This window comes from Carassius carassius, chromosome 4, assembly GCF_963082965.1.
Source record: "Carassius carassius chromosome 4, fCarCar2.1, whole genome shotgun sequence".
In the NCBI taxonomy this organism is placed as follows: Eukaryota; Metazoa; Chordata; class Actinopteri; order Cypriniformes; family Cyprinidae; genus Carassius; species Carassius carassius.
The window spans coordinates 14,379,790-14,402,565 of NC_081758.1; the positions used below are offsets into that span (position 1 = coordinate 14,379,790).

The 22,776-nt window shown below is 43.4% G+C and overlaps 1 protein-coding gene and 1 pseudogene across 1 annotated transcript in view; one reads left to right on the top strand and one right to left on the bottom strand.

Annotated features, from left to right (window-relative positions):
• Nucleotides 1-651, bottom strand: part of LOC132136973 (complement C5-like) — a 33,792-nt gene extending 33,141 nt beyond the window's left edge. Inside the window, exons 1-2 of the mRNA XM_059547432.1 lie at nt 442-651; nt 7-202 (exon numbers count right to left, since the gene is read on the bottom strand). Coding sequence (XP_059403415.1) covers nt 7-202; nt 442-509 — 264 coding nt within the window. The 5' untranslated portion in view covers nt 510-651. The remainder of the gene's footprint in view (nt 1-6; nt 203-441) is intronic.
• A 7,622-nt stretch (nt 652-8,273) lies between these two features.
• Nucleotides 8,274-22,776, top strand: part of LOC132136956 (complement C5-like) — a 54,331-nt pseudogene continuing 39,828 nt past the window's right edge.

A 22,776-nucleotide genomic window follows, 5' to 3' on the forward strand; every position in this document is an offset into this window, starting at 1 on the left:
TCCCACCCGTAAAGTAGCCGAAGCTTGATAGTTATTCGCAGTGTTGAGCTTCAGGGACTGAGATGCATATTGTTTATAACTTGGTGCTAGTGTGTTCTTTAGGTGAAGATCTACTGTAATTTCATTGTCAAAGCCAAACAACTGCACCACCACCTTTTCCGAAGCATCGAGTCGCAGCAGTTTAGGTGCAGTGATTAAGTATCTGTAAAACAAAACAGATATTTGTGGGTCGCTTTCAGAGCTTGGCAGATGCAAAATAAACGAACATTTTATAATATGTAAATGCCTATTTCAGACAAACATGATGGATTTTCTCGAGTGTACAGAAGGTTATGTTTAGTTAACTTTTCTTTTTTTGTTGTTTTGCAGTTCTGCTTTTGATAATACAGACCAGTATTTATGTTCAGTAGAAAATTTTAAATGATGAAAAATGCAACTTACACACTTTCCTGGACAGTGATGCAGATGAAAAGATGAAGTATACAGAGCAAAAATAAACGTGCCATCATAGACGGTTTGCTCCAGGCATTTGTTTTGTCAGCAAAATCAACAGCCTATCTGCTTTGCTTGCTTTAAGTTACTTATTAGCTCAGCTGTCTTGAAATAGGTCCCAAAAATGTTTTTGAGGTTTCGTTTTAGTAAGAATAGCTATAGTCTAAATATGATGACTGCGAAACACATCGGTCATAATGATTAGTTTAACTGTTCATGTGTAAAAGTTTAATGTTAGATTATGAAATTATTCTACCAACACTGTATAGTTTGCTTAATCATTTTTCAAGTCACAATGAAAATAAAGCTCAGATCCATTTTCAACTAAAAGGGGATTTCATGGAGATGTTTTTTTTTCATCCATGGGATGTTTTATTATTGTGAAATTCAAGTAACTTTTGGACATCGACCCGACTATTGATTTCTGTCATTGATTTACTGAATTTGAGTAAAATGTAAACATTTAAACAGAAACCCATGGAAAGATGTTGAAAAGTGCTCATTGCGGGTTCTCAGAGAAGACAACGTAGATATTCTGTATCATTAACTGTACAAAATAAGATAAATAATAAGTGATGGCAACATACATTACTTAAATCAAATAAACCAATTTCAACTGTAATGTTTAAGTTATTCAAGATTCAACAAGACAGAGTCTTAAAAAACGAGTTGAAATGACTTGTATAGCCAATATGATTATAGTTTCTAGGTTGAATTAGGTGGCATATTTTTCAGACATTTACATTTTTATTTCTGTTCACAGCCCTATTATCATGGCAAAGAAATGATTATAAAATATTATTTATTAATTATTTATTGAGCATACAAGTGAATAATTTTATATTAGCAAACATAGTATATACATAAAATAATGGAACCAAGTTTTGTAATAATACTATAAACTTTACATACATACACAAATAAAGTTATTATTCCATGTTTTTGGAAGTAAATCTTTAAATCAAATGTACATTCCTTTACACACTTCATACTGTTCATTCACAATAAACATGTTTTGTGACCAACTGCTCTGATTGGGCTGCAGTGACACAAATCAGTCATTAAGTGTTGCTTGATCCCAGTGGATCCTTCATATAGTAGATAAAGAGAATGAGGTGATGTGGCTTTATCCTTAGTGGAATGGGACAAAACAATAGTATTATATGCAAATATGAATAAAAGACAAACTGACTACTGATCAAAATGATAGTGTTTGATCAGATAATGTGGCAGATCTCCCCCAGAACAAAGAGGCATCAGAGCGTGAGCAGTAGTTCTGGCAATGAATTCAACATGAACATATGAAACAGCCCTTCCATTGCCATTGTTTTCTCTTCAGGGCTGTAATAACTGAGTTCTGCAGGTGTCGTTCATCATATGTGACCACTTTTAAACCTCTAAGGCAGTGGTTTTCAACCTGTGGGCCACGGCCCCCTAGTAGGTCGCGGTGGTATTGCAGGAGGGCCGCCAATTACTATTAAAGGAACACTCCACCGTTTTTTGAAATAGGGCTTATTCACATTATTTCCTACATTTAGATAGGTGGGCAAATGCATTTTTGTGTCAGTGCATGCATTGTTTTAGTTTGACTGGGTCGGCGTTAGCTTAGCTTAGCACAATGAATGGAATCCTTTGTTGCCAGCTAGCATGGCATGAGTAAAAGTGATCAAAATTTTTTTAAAAACCCACCTAATTACTTCTTGTGGCCTGCGTATTCACAACGAGTACAAATAGCGATCCAGATTAACACTAGGCGATTTCCTAGGCAGATATTGACTTGGGACTATATTATGGGGAAGCACAGGCGAAGCACTGCTGCTTAGGCGAAGCACTGCTACTTCGGCGCAGAGATATCACGCAACACATGAAATCCCACGAATTCCGTCAACATACCGGCGTGCAACGTGTCAAAAAAACAGAAGAAGAAGAACATACCGGCGTGACCGGCACCGAGTGTCTTCGCTTTTGGATGATTTATTTTGAGAAGTTACAGCAAACATGGTTATTTCCGTCGGCATAGATTGGCATATTCCCCCACATTCACACCACCAGTTCATGTTGGCTATCATCCTCACGTCCTCAGGCTGTTGAGCGATCGCAACCTCCTCCTCCTGTCGTTCTATTTCCAAAGCACGCAGCTCGTCTTCTGTAAACTCTGGTTCAAATAGGTATGGTTCTGGTTCTTGACTGTCTGAGAAGTCACCCTCTTCGTCTCTCTCAAAATCAGCCATGTTCATCGCCATTCGTGTACTGTAAGGAAAATAGCCAGGCAGCTACTGCTATTCACGCCGGTATGTTGACGGAAGTCGTGGGATTTCATGTGTTGCGTGATATCTCTGCGCCGAAGTAGCAGTGCTTCGCCTAAGCAGCAGTGCTTCGCCTGTGCTTCCCCATAATATAGTCCCAAGTCAATATCTGCCTAGGAAATCGCCTAGTGTTAATCTGGATCGCTATTTGTACTCGTTGTGAATACGCAGGCCACAAGAAGTAATTAGGTGGGTTTTTTTTTTTGATCACTTTTACTCAGGCCATGCTAGCTGGCAACAAAGGATTCCATTCATTGTGCTAAGCTAAGCTAACGCCGACCCAGTCAAACTAAAACAATGCATGCACTGACACAAAAATGCATTTGCCCACCTATCTAAATGTAGGAAATAATGTGAATAAGCCCTATTTCAAAAAACGGTGGAGTCTTCCTTTAAAAGAAATAATAATATTGTTAATATATGTAAAAAAAGTCATAACATAATAACATCATTTTATATATATATAATTAAATAACAAAAAATAAATATTTAACTGTAACTAAGGAACAAACCACCAATTTATATTTTTTGCTGAATATGCTACAGAACAACAAATTCAAACAAATGGCTGTCAACAGGGTCAACATAAATGGCTGTCAACATGTTCCCTCCTGACTGTTTGCTCCGCTGACTGTCTATTCGCTGCCGAGCTCTGGCTGGATCTGGTTTTCCCGTTTTGCTGAGCGGTGCCAGCCCGAGTTATTTTCTGTTCATTGCCAGTCCATTCTAGGGCTTTGTGATTAATCGAAATCGTCATAAAATCACGATTTGAGCGTACACGATTTCTAAATGGCTTTATTACATGATTTTCCGCGGCCCTGGCCCACACAGTATGCTATCAGATCCAATCAGAATGCCATGCGCCTAGCGCGAGAACAGAACAGACTGGGCATATGCCTAACTCCAGGTTCACATACTGTCTGTGATGTGCCTTTTTTCCAGAGATGTATAAAGTACTAGAGACCCAGACTTGAGTAAAAGTACAAGTGCTCTATCAAAAAAGTGACTTGAGTAGAAGTTGAAGTGCTCTTTAAGCACCACATTTAAGTAGAAGTACTAAAGTATTCAACATTTTTTGTACTTAAGTATTGCAAGTAGTCTATTTTAAAATTTACTACTCAAGTACTGAAAGTAAAAGTACAAGTATTGTGTTATGTAGTTATTAAAGAAAGTAGTCAAAAGTTTGAACATTGTTTTTATTATTTCAAATGATTAACCTAAAGGCAAGGCTGCCAACTCTCACGCATTCAGCGTGAGACTCACGCAATCGACCCAATTCTCACGCTCTCACGCCACACCCCCATATTCTCACGCAGACTCGTGCAGCAGTGAGGGAACAAAAATTGCGGGAGCGGGCAGTTTTACCTTTACCTTTGAGTCAACACAAGAAGTTGAGAAGAAAATTAAATCTGCTGTTTACTTGACAAAATCAAAGTAAGGCAAGTCAAACATCTGGAAACAAACAAAATGTGTTTTATTTTGAGCATTGCCAGAGCATGTGAGAGGAGCGGAGTGCTAAAATTTCCTGAAGAGCTCTGAGCGCCTCCTGGAGATTCCGCTCTGCTCGCTTAACCCAGTCAATAATCTATGCGTTCTTTAAATGCATTTTATCTTGTGTGTGCTTTTCACAGGCTTTATAATCTAGGTGTATTTTGTAAAGATCTATGCTCATTTCATCTCGTGTGTGTGTGTGTGATCCGGGGCTATAAAAAAACATCCGGGGCGCCCATGTCTAACGACGGCGCCTGATTTCAGCTGTGTGTCCATACTGTCCAAAACATCATCAAAGTAGTCCATGTGACATCAGAGGGTCAGTTAGAATTTTTAGAAGCATCGAAAATATATTTTGTACCAAAAATAGCAAAAACTACGACTTTATTCAGCATTGTCTTTTCTTCCGTGTCTGTTGTAAGACAGTTTAAAACAAAGCAGTTTGTGATATCCGGTTCGCTAACGAATCATTCGATGCAACCGGATCTTTTTGAAACAGTTCACCAAATCGAACTGAATCGTTTTAAACGGTTCGCGTCTCCAATACGCATTAATCCACAAATGACTTAAGCTGTTAACTTGTTTAATGTGTCTGACACTCCCTCTGAGTTCAAACAAACCAATATCCCGGAGTAATTCATTTACTCAAACAGTACACTGACTGAACTGCTGTGAAGAGAGAACTGAAGATGAACACCGAGCCGAGCCAGATAACGAACAACAGACTGACTCGTTCACGTGTCCGATTCGAGAACCGAGGAGCTGATGATACTGCGCATGTGTGATTCAGCGTGAAGAAGACTGACACAGAGCATCTGAACCAAACTGATTCTTTTGGTGATTGATTCTGAACTGATTCTGTGCTAATGTTATGAGCCCAGGTAAACCGAGGGCTTGCAGTCAACGCCAATGACGCCATTACGTCGAGCGCAAAAGAACCGGTGAACTGTTTTCTTCAACCGGTTTATTGAATCGAACTGTCAGAAAGAACTACTGGTGATTCGAAAACCGATGCAACCGGTTCTTGACTCGTGAATGAGTCATTATCTGGCTCGGCTCGGTGTTCATCTCTCTCTCTTCACAGCAGTTCAGTCAGCACGCGCAGTCTTCTTAATCGCTTGATTCGCTCATGATGTGCCAGCTTCATCAAACCTGCCATATACAGTTCTGGCAGTGGTAATGTGGGTTTGTAATGGAATGATTCGTAACATTTTTATAATTGTAACGAGTAACGATGCAGCACATAAAAAAATATCGGAGTAAAAGTATTAAACTCATCGAAAATATGTACTGAAGTAAAAGTGGAAGTAGGAGAAAAAAATAATACTCTAGTAAAGTACAGATACCGCCTTTTAGTACTTAAGTACAGTAGTGAAGTAGTTCTACTTCGTTACTATACATCTCTGCTTTTTTCCGAACCCATGTTAACGGATCAGAGCGTTCGCACTGCACGCGGTAAAAGGCTAGAGATAAAAACGTGCAAAAATAATTAATATTGTGAACATAGAGTGAGTTGTGATTGCAAATTAAGCAGTTTAAGTGAGAGGAGACACGTTTTAAGTGCGCACACTCTCTCTGGGCAAGCAGCATGTATCTGAGCAAGCACGTCTGGTTTTGTGACAAAGCAAAGGAAATATGTGTGGGAGAGGAGAGATTCGCGTTCGCGCATTATTTTAATGTGCTTTTGTGTTACAATAACGCACTCTCGCTGCTGCTTCTACACCGCTTACACATACTGTATACTCACTGCAAACGGAGTACGTGCGGACCTGTATAATTTATAACAAATCTATTTCAACACCTGAGGCACCGCTACAATTAATGAGCTCTATGAACAATGCATGGCAAAATAGAAAAAAAGTCCCTGGACACGGGATTTATTTATTTATATTTTGTTTGCCATAAGTCTACAAATTTTGTTACACTTTTACTATAGTGATTATTTTGACTTATGTCTGTTCTAGAGACGTCACAACTTTTTGATAAAGCTCTAATTGGTTTTCTTTTGGAAATATGTTTCAAAATAATCCTGAATGCATTTATGACTGTAAAGCATATCCGTGTGTGTCGAAATTGTGATTAAAATCGAAATCTCAAAATGTATCAAAGCGATAGGTTTTTTTTTTGTCCATATCGAACAGCCCGATATATGGTTAACAGTTAACAATCTAGCTTCTGAGTGCTAAGTTATTAACCCAACAATAGCGGGGTCAGTACATTTTTTTGCAGTGGGCTGAACAAACATATGTGTTTTGTTGTATGGGCCGCGAGTTGAAAAAGGTTGGGAACCATTGCTCTAAGGGACTGTTAAGCATCCGCTAAGGGTGAGAGTACTCAGGATGGGCTTGGCATAGACAGACATCTACACATGATCTGCAATCAGACACTTCATGCATTCTCATAGCACCATGGTGGGTAGGCCTATGTGATGCACCAGTGAGGCCGGGTGAGGAAACTGTACCAGCTGAGGTGGTGGAGGAGGGGGCGAGTGGGCCTGCAGCTCTACTAACAGTTCCTGTCCTGGTCGGCCGGTGCCTGGCACTCTTCTGGTGCGCCACGTTAAGCCTTGTCGGGGCCCTGGGCTAACGCAGCTGTGGCCAACCTGCATATAGTGTAGGCTGCTTTTTGGTGAATGAATTTGAGTTTCAATAATGAGGTCCAAGTTTAATAGCTTTCGTATGTAATCATATTATTACAAGTCATTTCAACTCACTTTTTAAAACTGTGTCTACATTTTACTCAAATTCAGTAAATCAATGACAAAAGTCAACAGTCAGGTTAATGTCCAAAAGTTACCAGAATTGCACAATAATAAAACAACAATAATGAAAAAAACCATCTCCCTGAAATCCCCTTTTAGTTGTAAATAGATCTGAGCTTTATTTTCATTGTGACTTGCAAAATGACTAAGCAAACTATACAGTGTTGATAGAACCATTTTATAATCTAACGTTAAACTTTTAAACATGAACAGTTAAACTAATAATTATGACTGATGTATTTTGCAGTCATCATATTTAGAGCCACAGCTGATCAAGTTTCTCATCCAAACGGTATACAATGTGCTTCCCAATCCATCAAACCTTCATATATGGGGCAAAGTGGAGTCTCTAGCATGCCCACTGTGCTCCAAGCGTGGAACCCTAGAGCACATTCTGAGTGGCTGCTCAAAGGCACTGGGAGAGGGAAGGTACAGGTGGAGGCATGACTAGGTACTGAAGGCCATAGCAGAAGCCATTGATACAAGAGTCGAGTGGGCCAAGGGCTCCCGACCCTCCAAGCAAGCCATCGCCCTTTGTCAGATCTGGAGAGCTGCCAAAACCAGCCGCAAAAACATCTGCAGGTATCTTGGCCACTACGAGGGACTGGCAACTGTTGGTGGACTTGGAGCAGCAACATCAAGTTCCCCAGCCACGTTGTGATCACCACTTTAAGACCAGATATCGTTCTCTTGTCAGAGTCCACCAAACAAGTAGTTCTGTTGGAGCTTACAGTCCCCTGGGAAGACCGCTTGGTAGAGGTCTTTGAGAGGAAGCTCGCCAAGTACGAGGGACTGGTCAGCGAGTGTAGACAAGCTGGATGGAGAGCTAGGTGTCTCCCAATAGAGGTAGGATACAGGGGATTTATAGCGCGATCCCTGTCCAGAGCCTTCAGTTTGTTAGGTATAGATGGGTTGAGGAGGAGAAGAGCCATCGGCAACACCAGTGAAGCAGCAGAGAAAACCTCAAGATGGCTATGGCTAAAGAGAGGAGATCCATGGGGGAAGGGTAGCTAGATTTGCCAACTAGACACAAGTTGTGGTCTGATCAGCCACAGCTGGGTCGCCTGGATGAGGGTGTATGATGTTGAAAGACCCAAAACACTCAATGAGTCCAGGAACATCACTGAAGATGTGTCCAGTAGCATCAGTAGATGTATTTGTCCAACAGACGATAGCTATTCTTACTAAAACTAAACCTCAAAAACATTTTTGGGACCTATTTCAAGACAGCTGAGCTAATAAGTAACTTAAAGCAAGCAAAGCAGATAGGCTGTTGATTTTGCTGACAAAACAAATGCCTGAAGCAAACCGTCTATGATGGCACGTTTATTTTTGCTCTGTATACTTCATCTTTTCATCTGCATCACTGTCCAGGAAAGTGTGTAAGTTGCATTTTACATAATTTAAAATGTTCTACTGAACATAAATACTGGTCTGTATTATCAAAAACAAAAACAAAAAAAGAGAAGTTAACTAAAGTAACCTTCTGTACACTCGTGATCCCTCATGTTTGTTTGAAATATTCATTTATATATTAAATAGTTTTTTTTTTTTTTTCATCTGCCAAGCTCTGAAAGCGACCCACAGACACAAATATCTGTTTTGTTTTACAGATACTTAATCACTGCACCTAAACTGCTGCGACTCGATGCTTCGGAAAAGGTGGTGGTGCAGTTGTTTGGCTATGACAATGAAATTACAGTAGATCTACACCTAAAGAACACACTAGCAGCAAGTTATAAACAATATGCATCTCAGTCCCTAAAACTCAACGCTTCGAATAACTATCAAGCTTCGGCTACTTTACGGGTGGGAATAAAAATTTAAGATCCCAGAATTTTTTTGTTTAAAGTTGTTGTTGTTATTTATGGTTAAAAAACATTTGGAAAGTGTTGCCCTATTTGATGTAAATCATGAGTTGTGAAATTTTCTTTTTCCTGTTTTCCAGATAATGCCTACAGATTTCCCTAAAGAGGACAATTATGTCTACCTTCAGGCGATTTCTTCTGCTTTCACGGCACATGAAAAAATCCCAGTCACTACAGTTAACGGTTTTCTCTTTATCCAGACTGACAAGCCAATATACACACCCGAACAAGAGGGTCAGTATGATAAAAATCTACTGTGTGTAAGAGTGCAAGTTTTATGAAGAGAAATGGCTTGCCACAGAGAAAGACGGACGGAGTGAGTAAGCAAAGAGAGATTCAACTCAAAGCAATCCTTTCAATCTGTTTGTTTTCTTAGTACAAGTGCGTGTTTACTCCCTCAACGAGGAGCTGAGGAAATCTAGACGAACCGTCACCCTTACATTTGCGGTGAGTGTCTGTTTTCACAGCCTCATACCTCACATGAATTATGATTTCTATATGTGATAACCTTGTGGACATTTCAACTTCCTTTTAGGATCCTAATGGTATCAAAGTAGAGATGATCGAAATGACAGACATCAATGGAGCAAAGCCACTTCTTCCACCTTTCAAAATACCTTTAAAGCCAATGTAAGACACACAGTCTGTTAGTTGATCTGCTATTTAAATGATTATATTAGGAATAATATTGAATTTCTATGGTCCAGCTGGATCAAACTGGTTAGTTCTTGTCAATCAGATGAAGTTTGCTAACAAATGAAAGTCTTGCTGGTAAGGCTATTAAAGAAGAATGTTGAATGCAGGTCTATTCATAAATTTTTTTTGTCTCTATCATTTTATTCACAATGTAAATTTCATTAGTTATGGCATATGGAAGATTTTAGGCACCTATGCAGACACTTTTGAAACCACTGCCACGGCTGAGTTTGAGGTCAAAGAATATGGTAAGAATATGGTTGTTGTTTTTTAAAAAAAAAAAGAAAGTGTTATGTAGACATTCAATTTCCATTATATCTTAAATCAAGCTATGTTTTTCAGTGCTGCCTAATATTTCACTCCACATTCAGCCCGAGGCCAACTACGTCAGTGAGAAGAACTTTGAATCTTTCCAATTGATGATTTCAGCCAAGTATGTTTTATCTCATGTAAATACAGTACCGTTCAAACATTTGTGGTCAGTATTATTTGTGTTATGTTGTTACAAGATATTATTGTTTAAAATAAATGCTCAGCTTTGCATCACAAGAATAAATTACATTTGAAATTATGTTAAACTGTTAAAAATTTGAAAGTTTTAAGAAAACTATTTTAAATTGTAATATTTTATATATTGCCATTGTTGAAAATTATTTAAATTTGTGTATTTGTGCTGGCAGATATGTTCATGGAACGCCAGTTAGTTCAGCAGACATTTTCGTGACATTCGGATACAGTTCTCCAGATGAAACTGTCATGATACCAGCAACCTTTTCAAGATACTTAGTCAGTGTGTGCACTCAACAAAACATTTTTTAATGTCTAAAGTCAGAGAATACATTTGTTTTTGGCTTTTGTTTTAGCTGAGAGATGGAACGAAAGAAGTCAACTTAGACATCAAGTCAGCTTTGTCAACCATGCAAGATGGGCCTCAAAGTCTGAGAGCCATGAAAGAAAACAGCTTTCTTCAAGTGAGAGTTTTGTTACAAGAATCAACTGGTAGGTCCAGTTAGTTCCACAGACATAAGAGTGTGTTATCCAGATTTAAACCATCAAGCAAATAAATGTGACAACCACTTAACAGCATTGGAAACCCCTGTTCATTGTCAGGTGGTATCTCCCAGGAAGCAGTGCTCTCAAATGTAAAATTTGTGGAAACTCCATTTACGCTGAATCTGATCTCAACCCCTCCTTTCATCAAACCGGGTCTACCATACGCTATGAGAGTAAGAAACCTGTCTTCTCAATCAAGTAGTTCTCTTACGAGAGTTCTCTCGTACTGCGTCTTAGCTAAGACGCTACGGGAAAAGTCTCTTTTCACGAAATACTGAAGCAAAAAATTATCCTTAATTTTGAATTTTTGTAAAGCGCATTTGCAGCAGTACACAGCCATAGGCGAGACGGCTCGCTCGCTCATTGGCTGCTCTGCAGCAAGTGCACAGCCTATCGAGCACAGGCTGATGCAATATCAGACCAATTAGGACGCTTCGCGCCCATCACGCCACTTCCCGCCGAAACGGGTGTGGCCCAACCCTATAAAAGGAGCTCGAAAAGGCTGACTCACCTGATTTTTCATCTCTTCAGCGAAGCTCACGCATCGCTGGATCACGGAGGAAGCAAGCGCCGTCTGAGAGGCATATCAGCGGGACAAGCCATTCGGAAGCTGCTGGCCTCGCCGCCTTCTACTGCCATTCCTGCTGCGCTGTCCGGCACCTATATCCTTTAATATCCTTATATCCTTGTGTGAGTTCGCTCTGCGACATACATTCTAAAAGAGCTGCGTCTTTTTAAAAAAGATGCCCTCGTGCGGCTCGTGCAGAGCCCCGCTCAGCGAAGGAGATCGTCACGCCATCTGCGTCTCCTGCCTGGGTGAGGACCATGCAGCGATCGCGCTCGCTGACGGCGGATGCCCTCATTGCGAGCTAATGCCTATGGTGACTCTGAGGACTCGCCGGGCGTTCTTCTGGAAGCCTGCATCATCCGCTGCGCCGCAGCGCCGTAAAAAGCACCGCTCGCAGCGCCTTCCCTCCGCTTCACCGGCCTCCCCTGCATCGCTTCCCGATGGTCAGCGTCCGCTGTCTGCCGCCGCGTCATCGGAGGAAGTGGATCTCAGGGCCGCGTCGGAGGAAGAGGACACATGCTTTCTGCTTGCTTCGGGCAGTGAGGGTTGGGCGAGCTCTGTGGATCTCGCACCCTCTGCTCAGAGGCCCAGCAGACGGGCGGATATCGATAAGGAGCTGATGCGAGTGCTCACGTTGGCCGCGGCGAGCCTCGGCCTCGAGTGGTCTGCTCCAGCGCCCCCTTCTCGTTCCCGGCTGGATGGTAGCTTTCTTCCGGATGAGCGTTTTTCTCCCAGCTCAAAGCACGCCCCCTTTCTTCCTGAGCTTCACGAAGAAGTGGCAAGCTTGGAACGCTCCATTCTCGGCGAGAGTTCGTTCATCTGTTTCGCCAGCATTCTCCACACTGGAAGATGCTAAGAACAGAGGCTACCTGTCACTTCCGCCGGTGGAACAGGCTATTGCAGCGCACCTTTGCCCGCCCTCTGCTGGACAGCGGAATAAGGCGGCGTTGCCATCCAAAGCCTGCCGCATGACATCATCGCTGCTCGCACGGATCTTCTCTGCTGCTGGGCAGGCTGCGTCTGCGCTGCACACCATGGCCACTCTGCAGATCTTCCAGGGCGATCTCCTCCGCAAGCTGGATGAGATGGGGCCTGAAGCGATCTGTCTCGCGGATCTGAGGAGTGCTTCGGATCTCTCCCTCCGCGCTACTAAGTCCGCTGCACAGGCCATGAGAGGCATTTGTGGCTGACGCTCTCTGACATCAAGGAGTCTGAGCGCGCTGCGTTCCTCGACGCGCCGCTGACTCCTGCTGGCCTCTTCGGATCATCTGTCAGCGAGTTTGTGGAGAGATTCGTCGAGGACCAGAAAGCATTGCAGGCATTCAAGCACTTCCTGCAGCTGGCCGCGATAGACCGGCCCCACAGAGCTCTCTGTCACGCCCACCGCCAACTGCGTCATCGCGACAGCGTCAGCGACGCAGCACGGGACCCCGTTCTCGCTCTTCCAGCCATCGCCCCACACCGCGGGAGCCGCGGCAGAGGATTGCGGTGAAGCCAGAAGCCCCGAAAGCATCCTAGCACCGCTAGGAAAGCGCCGGTGTATGAGTTCCGCTGCGGCCGAGCTCTCACCCAAGCGCGCCGCTGTTGCAGTTCCAAGAATTGTGACTGTCTCAGCGTCTTCTGCAATGCGCAAGCCTGCACGAGTGCCCGCTTGCCTGCACACAAAAGCCGTTATCATGGCTACCCAGATATTTCCCGAAAAGAGTTTTATTTCTGGTGTTCCGGCCACGGCCGATGGTGCTATAAATGTTGTGACGATGCCCACTCCTCAGTGCCCATCTCCGCATATAAGCACAGCCCTGCACACAGGGCTCGCGCCTATAAGATCGACTCAGATCGGTCACGCGCACCACATAGTAAACGTGCCCACTCCTCAGTGCCCACAAACACTATGTCACACACGGCGCGTGGTTTCTGTAAAAACGAAGCCCGTGCTCGTACGATCTGCCCAGGCAGACAGCGAGTCAAAAGCAGTAAATGTGCACATTTGCAGCCCACAGTTACTCGCAGACATCATGAGTCCCATGGGACCCGCTCAGCCCTCCCTCGATCGGTTAAGCGCCGAAACGGGGTCGAGGAGGAGCGATCTGCCCGCTGTGATCAGCGTGCTCCCCGCCTTAAATGCCACAGGGGCGACGCCCATGTTGCAGCACACCGAAGCGCCGCCGTTGCCCAGGCAACAGAGCGCGCTTCGCATCCAGCCCTTAGCCATTCATGCGGATGCATGGTCAGCGCTTACAGGGGTTTCGGATTGGATGCTAGGCATTATAAAGAGAGGCTACTCGCTACAGTTTTCTCGACGCCCTCCGCGCTTTTTAGCGCGCGTCGAAACCACGGTAAAAACAGAAGTAGCACACCTACTTCGGGCCGAAATATCAAAACTGTTGAGCAAAGGGGCTATAGAGCCTGTGTCTCAAGCTCAAAGCGAGTGGGGGCTGTACAGCAGATATTTTCTGGTGCCCAAGAGAGACGGGGGTCTCAGGCCCATACTGGATCTAAGACAGCTGAACAGGGCATTGATGAAACGCAGTTTCAGAATGCTTACGACCAGGAAGCTCCTCGCGCATATTCGCAGAGGAGACTGGTTCATGTCAATAGATCTGAATGACGCGTATTTTCAAATACAGATAGCGTCAAATCACAGGCGATATTTGAGATTCGCCTTCTAGGGGGAAGGCATACCAGACTCAGAGGCATGCGAGTGCTGAACTATTTGGACGACTGGCTAATTTTGGCTCAATCACGGGCGGAGCTCGTGGAGCACAGGGCCGTTCTACTCGATCACCTCGAGAGACTCAGTCTCAGTGTCAACTGGGCGAAGAGTTCGCCGAACCCCACTCAGACGATACTGTTCTTGGGTTTAGCTCTGGACTCGCGTTCCATGACGGCGCGGCTGTCACCACAGCGCGCGTTGAGCATGCAGCGCGCGGCGAATTCTCTCCGCTGCGGCGTGACTGTTTCGCTCAGAGAATGTCAGAGGATGCTGGGTCTCATGGCCTCAGCATCTCCGGTTCTGCAGCTGGGCCTGCTCCGCATGCGCCCTCTACAGTTCTGGCTGAAAGCGCAGGTACTGCGCGGAGCGTGGATATCTGGTCGACTGCGTCTCAATGTCAATCAAGGCTGCATTACAGCCCTGAAACCCTGGACAGAGATCGACTGGTACCAATCAGGTGTAAGCCTGGGGACTTCCTCGACAGTGAAGATGGTGTCGATGGACGCCTCCACGTCGGGATGGGGAGCGCTGCTCGAGGGCAGACCGTCCTTTGGCCTGTGGAAAAGCTCCAACATATCAACTGTCTGGAAATGTTGGCAGTGGAGAACGCGCTGACGAGCACTCGACGAGTTTTTGTCCCCAAATCAAAGGCCACCACATCTTAGTCTGTTCGGACAACATGTCTGTGGTGTCCTACATAAATCGCCAGGGCGGTCTCGGGTCCCGAAACCTGTACAGGCTGACGGAACGCCTCCTGGTTTGGGCTCAGTGCAACTTGTGCTCGCCGAGAGCAGTGCATGTGCCTGGGCTACAGAATCTGGGGCCAGACGGGCTGTCCAGAAACAACATTCCCACGGGCGAATGGTCTCTACACCCACAAACAGTCCGGCTGTTGTGGGAGAGATTTGGCAGGGCGGAGGTGGACCTCTTCGCGTCTCACGAAAACACTCACTGCCCCGCGTTCTTTTCCAAGAACGAAAGCGCGCTGTCACGGAGATGGCCGTGCTGCCCGCTTTATGCTTTCCCTCCCGTCTCCCTCCTTACGCAGGTGATAGAACGGGTGAGAGAAGCAAGATGTTCCATACTGCTTGTAGCACCTTTTTGGAAGAACCAACCATGGTTCCCAGATTTGATGCGGTTAGCAGATATCGCCCCGTGGCCAGTGCCTTGGAGGAGGGACCTCCTATCGCAGCGGGAGTTGTGGTCCCTCCATGTGTGGGCGCTCAACGGTTACCAGCTGATCTCTCAGTGGGAGTGCTAAATACTATCACTCAGGCAAGGGCTCCGTCGACGCGACGGCTCTATGCCTCGAAGTGGTCGGTGTTCTCCAACTGGTGTACAGCTCGGGGATGTTCACCCCTTAGTTGTGAGGTGACGGAGGTTCTCTCCTTCCTGCAGGAGCTGTTGGATAAGGGCAGAGCCCCATCCACGCTCAAAGTCTATGTGGCGGCCATCGCAGCATTTTCTGAAACGGCGCTGGGTCAGTCAATAGGAAGGAACGATTTGGTCATCCGCTTCCTTAGAGGAGCTAGGAGGCTGAAACCTCCCAGACCTCCGTCATTCCCTGTATGGGACCTCGCGACGGTTTTGGAGGCCATGAAGGGTTCCCCCTTTGAGCCTATCCAATCGATTAGCCTCCAGCATCTGTCGTTCAAGACGGTATTCTTGTTGGCTCTCGCTTCAGTGAAGCGTGTGGGTGACCTGCACGCGCTCTCGGTGAGCCAGTCGTGCTTGGAGTTTGGGCCTAATGACTCTAAGGTCATACTCAAACCTAGGCACGGTTATGTGCCAAAGTCCCTCAACACGCCGTTTCGGGCCCAGGTTATTGCCCTGTTTGCCCTGTCGGTGTCAGGAGAGGATGGAGAGTCGAGTCTTCTTTGCCCTGTTAGGGTTTTAAGAGCTTATGTGTCTCGCTCTGCTGTTTTTCGACAGATTGAGCAGCTGTTTGTCTCGTTCAGTGGACGTTCCAAGGGAATGGCTGTTTCGAGACAGACTATATCCAGATGGATAGTCGACGCCATAGCATTAGCTTACGCTTCCAAGGGCCTTCAGTGCCCACTGGGCGTCAGAGCACACTCCACAAGAGGCGTCGCCTCGTCGTGGGCGTGGTCTACTTGGGTCTCCTTGCAGGATATTTGTATGGCGGCAGGTTGGGCCTCGCCGTCTACATTTATCAGGTTTTATAACCTGGAGGTTCCCGCCTTGCAAGCAAGGCTGCTGTCGGTGTAGCCGAATCAGGGCCCTGATGGGAATTCTGAGTTTGTGAGCGTTATGCGCTACCGACTGTTATATGGGCAGTATTGTGTAAGACCCGTATTGCCACGGAAGGCTTTCCCCCCCTCTCCTGTCCTGGGCTCTCTGTGAGTCCCTCGGGTGACTGTGCAATGTAAATCCTGGGCGTTGCTTCAGGTTTATTGGTGTGTGATCCCTGCGCGCACGGCGTGTTACATGGGGTTCCCATAGCGTCTTAGCTAAGACGCAGTACGAGAGAACTCTCGTAAAAGAATGTACTCGGTTACTTACGTAACCTCGGTTCTCTCTAGAAGAGGGAACGAGTACTGCGTTCTCTGCCGTGCGTACGATTCACTCTGGTTCGCTTTGGCGATGAAATAAATCAGGTGAGTCAGCCTTTTCGAGCTCCTTTTATAGGGTTGGGCAACACCCGTTTCGGCGGGAAGTGGCGTGATGGGCGCGAAGCGTCCTAATTGGTCTGATATTGCATCAGCCTGTGCTCGATAGGCTGTGCACTTGCTGCAGAGCAGCCAATGAGCGAGCGAGCCGTCTCGCCTATGGCTGTGTACTGCTGCAAATGCGCTTTACAAAAATTCAAAATTAAGGATAATTTTTTGCTTCAGTATTTCGTGAAAAGAGACTTTTCCCGTAGCGTCTTAGCTAAGACGCAGTACTCGTTCCCTCTTCTAGAGAGAACCGAGGTTACGTAAGTAACCGAGTACGTTTTATTATATTAGAACAGATGTATATATAAATAAATGTTTCATCCATCCTAACATTTTGGTGTCATTTTGAAACCAGGTCTTGGTGAAGGATCCTTTGGGTGAACCAGTGCAAGGTGTGTCAGTCATGACAAGGGCAACAATAACCACAGCTGACAAAGAACATGACACCCCTAAAATTCTCAGGAGACAAGGATACATTGACAGTGACAAGTCGGAAGGATGGAATTGCTTACTTCACCTGTAATATACCAGCTAATGTAAAACAAGCTGAATTCACTGTGAGTAAAACTGTGGCCCTTTTCTTTTCTTTTTTTTCTTGAGGGCCCATTCAGTGAATATTTCAGTCAATCATAAGTCCTGAGTGATATAAACAAGAGTAGGTTAAAAATACAGAGATACATAGTCTAATCAGGTAATTATTTATCAAGCAAGATAATATGATATGCTAAATATTCATTTATATTGCACTCATTTTAGTTTGAGACAGAAGATCCTTCTTGGAGTCAGGATCCAGTTAAACTTAAGGCGGAATCATATGAGTCTGTCAACCATCGTTACCTGTACATCAATTTGCCTGAATCCTCAGTATTTGAAGTCGGACAGAACATTTCCATCGACGTTTACTTTGAATTTTGTGACTACCTTTCTCTGAAGACCTTCGGCTACCAGGTAAAATATGTTTACATGTATGCATTTATCAGACACTTTTATCAAAATTGGCTTACAAAAAAGGAACTAAACATAAACATTTATTTTTACCATCTGAATTATACTCTATAGTCACTACAGGTTTCAAGTTATTTGGTTAAGCTTTGTATTTATTAAACTCTTTTTAAATTTCTCTTATGTGTTATTTCAAGTATCATTTGGAGCCTCACATTATATATTTCTCTAAAACAATTTAAATCATGACAACTCTCGGAAGATTTTTACTATTGTGATAGATATGACAATGTGAATGTATTTGGTCTTGGCGAAACAGATCTGCTACACTGTGGCTGAAATGCTGCTGCTGTTGGTTATTGCTGTAGTTGTAAATTATTGGAGCTGCTGCAAGCAGGAACTTGCTACTGCCAATACATATTGCTATACTGTTCCATAAATATTTAAGATATACTGCTGCTGCACAAATAACATACAAATAATTGATAGCAGATCTGTACAGCCAGGTGGAGCTTCGGAAGGTGGAGGGTTTCAGAGAAACTCTGAAAGTGAGCTACAGTGAATGCCAGCCAGCCATATAAATTAGTTGTCGACTGATATATCGCCAAGGCTGATATACCGGCGGATATTTAGCATTTTTTAAATATCGCATCGGCCAATAAGTTTTCTGGTTTGGCCGATGCATTCGATGCATACTTTTATTTTGACATCGCTGAGAATGGCAAAGTCTGAGCACACAGTGCTCACATTCTCCCTCTTGTTCACTGTTGTCCTTAACAGTTCTGTATAAATATGGATAGAAGTCTGTCTAATAATCAGTTAGAAAGGTTACCAAGGGAATTAAAATGTATGCAAAAAGTCTTATAACTATTGGTTTTATATTATTAGTAATAGAAAGGAAAACATTATAATACTTTATTGATTGCATTTATATCATTTAAACAAATCTTTGAATCTCTAATAAACAAAACATTTCAAAAACCTTTTGAACCAAACTAAGTTGGATCCATTTGTGATCCAGCTGTGATCAGGTCGGTCTGTGTGTATTGAATGCTGCTGACAGGAGTATAGTTCTGCTTGATTCACACAAACTTCCCAAAATAATGAGTGCCCTGTTGGTTACAGTGTTTACTTCCTTTTTAATTATGTTTTTATTAAATATTTATTTATTTGTGAAAAATAATTTGTCTTCTAAAGTATAAGTATGTTTATTTAACGCATTTATTTTTTTAATACATTTTCAAATGATTTCAGATTTCTTAAATATTAATTCAAATAAATACAATTATATCGGCTTTATATCTGCCATCGGCCACCCTGCTTTCCAAAATATCGGCATCGGCTGTCAAAAAACAAAAAAACAACTATATCGGTTGACCATTAATATAAATGCAAGACAGTAAGCTCATTGGCTGCACGCGCAGCATGAACCAATCAGCTTGTGGAAAGTCGTTTCACTATCTGAATATCATCAGTTACGTTAACAAACCGTCAGCTTGCGCCATCTAGTTTCATGACTGAACTATATATTTATTTTTAAATTGTATTTTTTGTCATCATAGTCATTATAATTCTTAATAGTCATTTGTCTTTGTACTGTCAATGTTATGAAAACCGACTACCATTCAAAAGTTCAGGGTTGGTAGGATTTTTGGCTAAGTCGCACCATGGCTAAGATTATTTGAGAAATAAATACAGTAAAAACTGTTCTATTATGAATTGTTTTTACAATTTAAAGGAGCATTGCGTAGGTTCTGAAATTTCTAACCGTTACTGACACCAGTGGGCGTTAGAGGAACTGCAGCCAGTCTCATGCTCGTTTCTCAGTGCGCACGCTCTTTTTTTTTTAACTTACGAGGAGTGTCCGTGGGTGTCTGAATTATGCTGGAGGCTGGTCGCTTCTTTCCATCCGCAGAGTCCATTTGAAAACACTATTGCCGCTGCTTACTATAATGGCTGGCGTGCCGTACGGTTGTAAGCCCAAGTAGACGAGAACGCGCATGATGTCACATTTTGTGAATTCGGGCCCGACTCCTCCACACACAATTTAGCCTACAGCCTGATAGAGGCAACCGTGGTGGACAGTCGAGATGTCATTCTTTTTTTTACATCATGGTTGGCTCATACATGTGCAAATGAAAACTCTATCTTAAAGATTTATTTTAAGTAAAAACCTCCACATAGCTCCTTTAACATAATTGACCTCTATTATCATAATTTTTTAAATGTCAAGTCACCTTTATTTATATAGCGCTTTTAACAATGCATATTGTGACATAGCATCTGAACAGCATTAAATAGGAAAACAGTGTGACAATAAAGCAAAAAGGCAGTCCATCATTGAATTCAGTGATGTCATCATCCAGCTCAGTTTAGTATAAATAGTATCTGTGCAATCAAGTCGATGATTTCACTGGGAATTAAGTGTCCCCAACCAAGCAAGCCAGAGGTGACAGTGGCAAAGAACCAAAACTCCATCAGTGACAGAATAGAGAAAAAAAACTTGGGAGAAACCAGGCTCAGTCGGGGCCAGTTCTCCTCTGACCAGACGAAAAAAGCAGTTAAATTCCAGACTGCAGCAGAGTCAGACTGGGCAGAAGAATCATCTGTTTCCTCTGGTCTTGTCCTGGTGGCCGTCTAGGAGACAAGGTCTTGACTATGGATCTGTCTAATCTAGTTGTCCTGGTCTCTGCTGACATTCGGGGCAGTATAGGTCCTTTCTAGGTGTTGATCTATCATCTGGGTTGGATACGTACTGGATCCACTTGACTGCAGCGACCATCTGATCTGGATACAGACTGGATTTGGTGGCTATGGTGACTTCGGAATAAGAGAGAAACATACTAATATTAGCATAGATGCCATTCTTCCAACGATGTAGCAAGTACATTGTGTGTTATGGGAAGTGTTCCCAATTCTGGTTTTCCTAATTAATGCAGCCTAAAAATCCTTTGACAGATTTGAATATTAGATAGGTGTTAGTGTTATGTGTAAGCCATGTTAAAGAGATGGGTCTTTAATCTATATTTAAACTGACAGTGTGTCTCCCTCCCGAACAATATTAGGTGGGTTTTTCTGTTTTCCTGTTTTCGGCTTCACTACCATTCGGACGTTCTTGCTTACAGATTTTCCCAAGATTTTTACTTCAGTAGTTCAGCACATTGCTCAATCAACACATTTTTGGCACAAAAACAAAAACTAAAAACTCTTTGGGACTGAAATAATACCACAAAAAATAAGACTTTGCAGCAGCTTACATTCCGGAGAAGGGAAAACACAGCTGCCCACATTCAAACAGAAGAGAAAGAAAACGCCTCCTGTTGAATCTACTTGCTGCATGAACTGCTGCAAACTTGTACAAAGGACTGCGGTTCTTGAAAAAGTTACTTGCTGGACTTCCAAAACAGGCGGAGCACAAAGCAGACCATCGTCATGAAACCCCTCTGCCTACAGCCGATGAGTCTCATGAGATTCAAAGGCACACGAGACATCAGATTGTCACGTGTTTCTCATATTGCTGCCATAGTGTCCTCTTCCCAGATTCGGCTATGACAAGGCTTATGAATACTGGTATATTTTACCACCCCCTATACACCTTGAGAACAGTTTTGAAGCATTAATGAATGTGGGTGATGAATGTAATTAAACATGGAATAGGATAAGCCAGCAGCTAACATCGCACTCAAGGTCGAGTAGACAACGGCATTAAGCTCAGAGCGAAACCAAGCCCAGGACTCTGATAGTGGGAAACTCTATTATCAGAAACATCAGTAGCAGAAATACAACAACATGCTGCCTTCCTCAAGCAACCATCTCTGATGTGAACAAGGAACTTCAGAAAATTCTAATGAAGCACAAGACTGCAAATTGAATCATCATCCACGTGGGGAAGAGTGATATTCGGAAAGAGCAGTCAGAACTCCTTACGTGAACTCTTTCATTTTCATCAGTGGACCACTCCCAGCAAGGGGAACTAATATGTTTTCACGTCTGCTTGGACTGAACACATGGCTACAAAGAATCTGCTGTGTAAAAGGAGTCAATTTCATCGACAACTTAAATCTTTTCTGGGGCCATAGACAACTGTTTAAACTAGATGGCCTCCACCCAAACAAACTTGGTTCAAGAGTGCTAAAGGACAATATCTACTCCTCCCTCCATCATCCTTCAGTAGTGTGTGCCGATTTTAGTCTCCCATTCATTTTGGAAACTGATGCAAGCCATGAAAGCCTAGGGGCAATACTGTATCAGCAGCAGGGTGGTTGTAAGAGGGCATTGCATTTGCAAGTAGAAGGCTTCGGAAAGCAGAAAGGAATGACCGTTACTATAGCAGCATGAACCTTGAGTTGCTGGCTCTCAAATGGGCAATCTCTGAAAAGTTTTGTGGTTATCTTCTAGGTTCTAAGTTCATGGTTATCACAGATAACAACCCTCTGTGCCATCTTAAAACAGGCTCCTAAAACTTGGTGCGGTTGAGCAAAGGTGGGTTGCTCAATTATCTGTGTTTGACTTTGAAGTTAAATACCGCCCAGGCCGACATAATAATGCTGCTGATGCCCTCTCTAGGCAGCCTCTAGCAGGGGAACCTACCAATCCGGACAAGTATGATGACTGTGTTGCCATCTGTAACATAATCAGTAAAGAGAGAGTCCTGGAAACTGACTTAGTAATTGCTGGTGAAAGGTGTTACAGAGTCCGACAGATTCGTGCCTTGGAATCTGGTGGAGAGGCAGACAATGATAATCAGGGAAGCATACCTACTCTGCCAGGCTACACGACCATCACGACTTTGTTAAGATGCACCTCTGACACTTTTTGATCCATTGGTCTACATCATTATACATGCCAACCCAGAAACAACGTTTCCTCAAGCCGATTGTGTCCTCTATCCCTTGATGTCCCATATTTTCATTCACACTTTCAAGGACAGATTCTTTTAGACATGTGGGTAAGAGCAGCTGTTGACATTCACCATGACACTGATCGTTCACAACACGATAAAGCCAGTGGTGGACAGTAACGAAGTAGCTTTACTTCGTTACTGTACTTAAGTAAATTTTTCAAGTATCTGTACTTTACTGGAGTAGTTTTATTTTGAGTAACTTTTACTTTTACTTCACTACATTCCAAAGCATAAAATCGTACTTTTAACTTCACTACATTTCATAAAACATATCGTTACTCCCTATAATATATCACGTGCTCCGA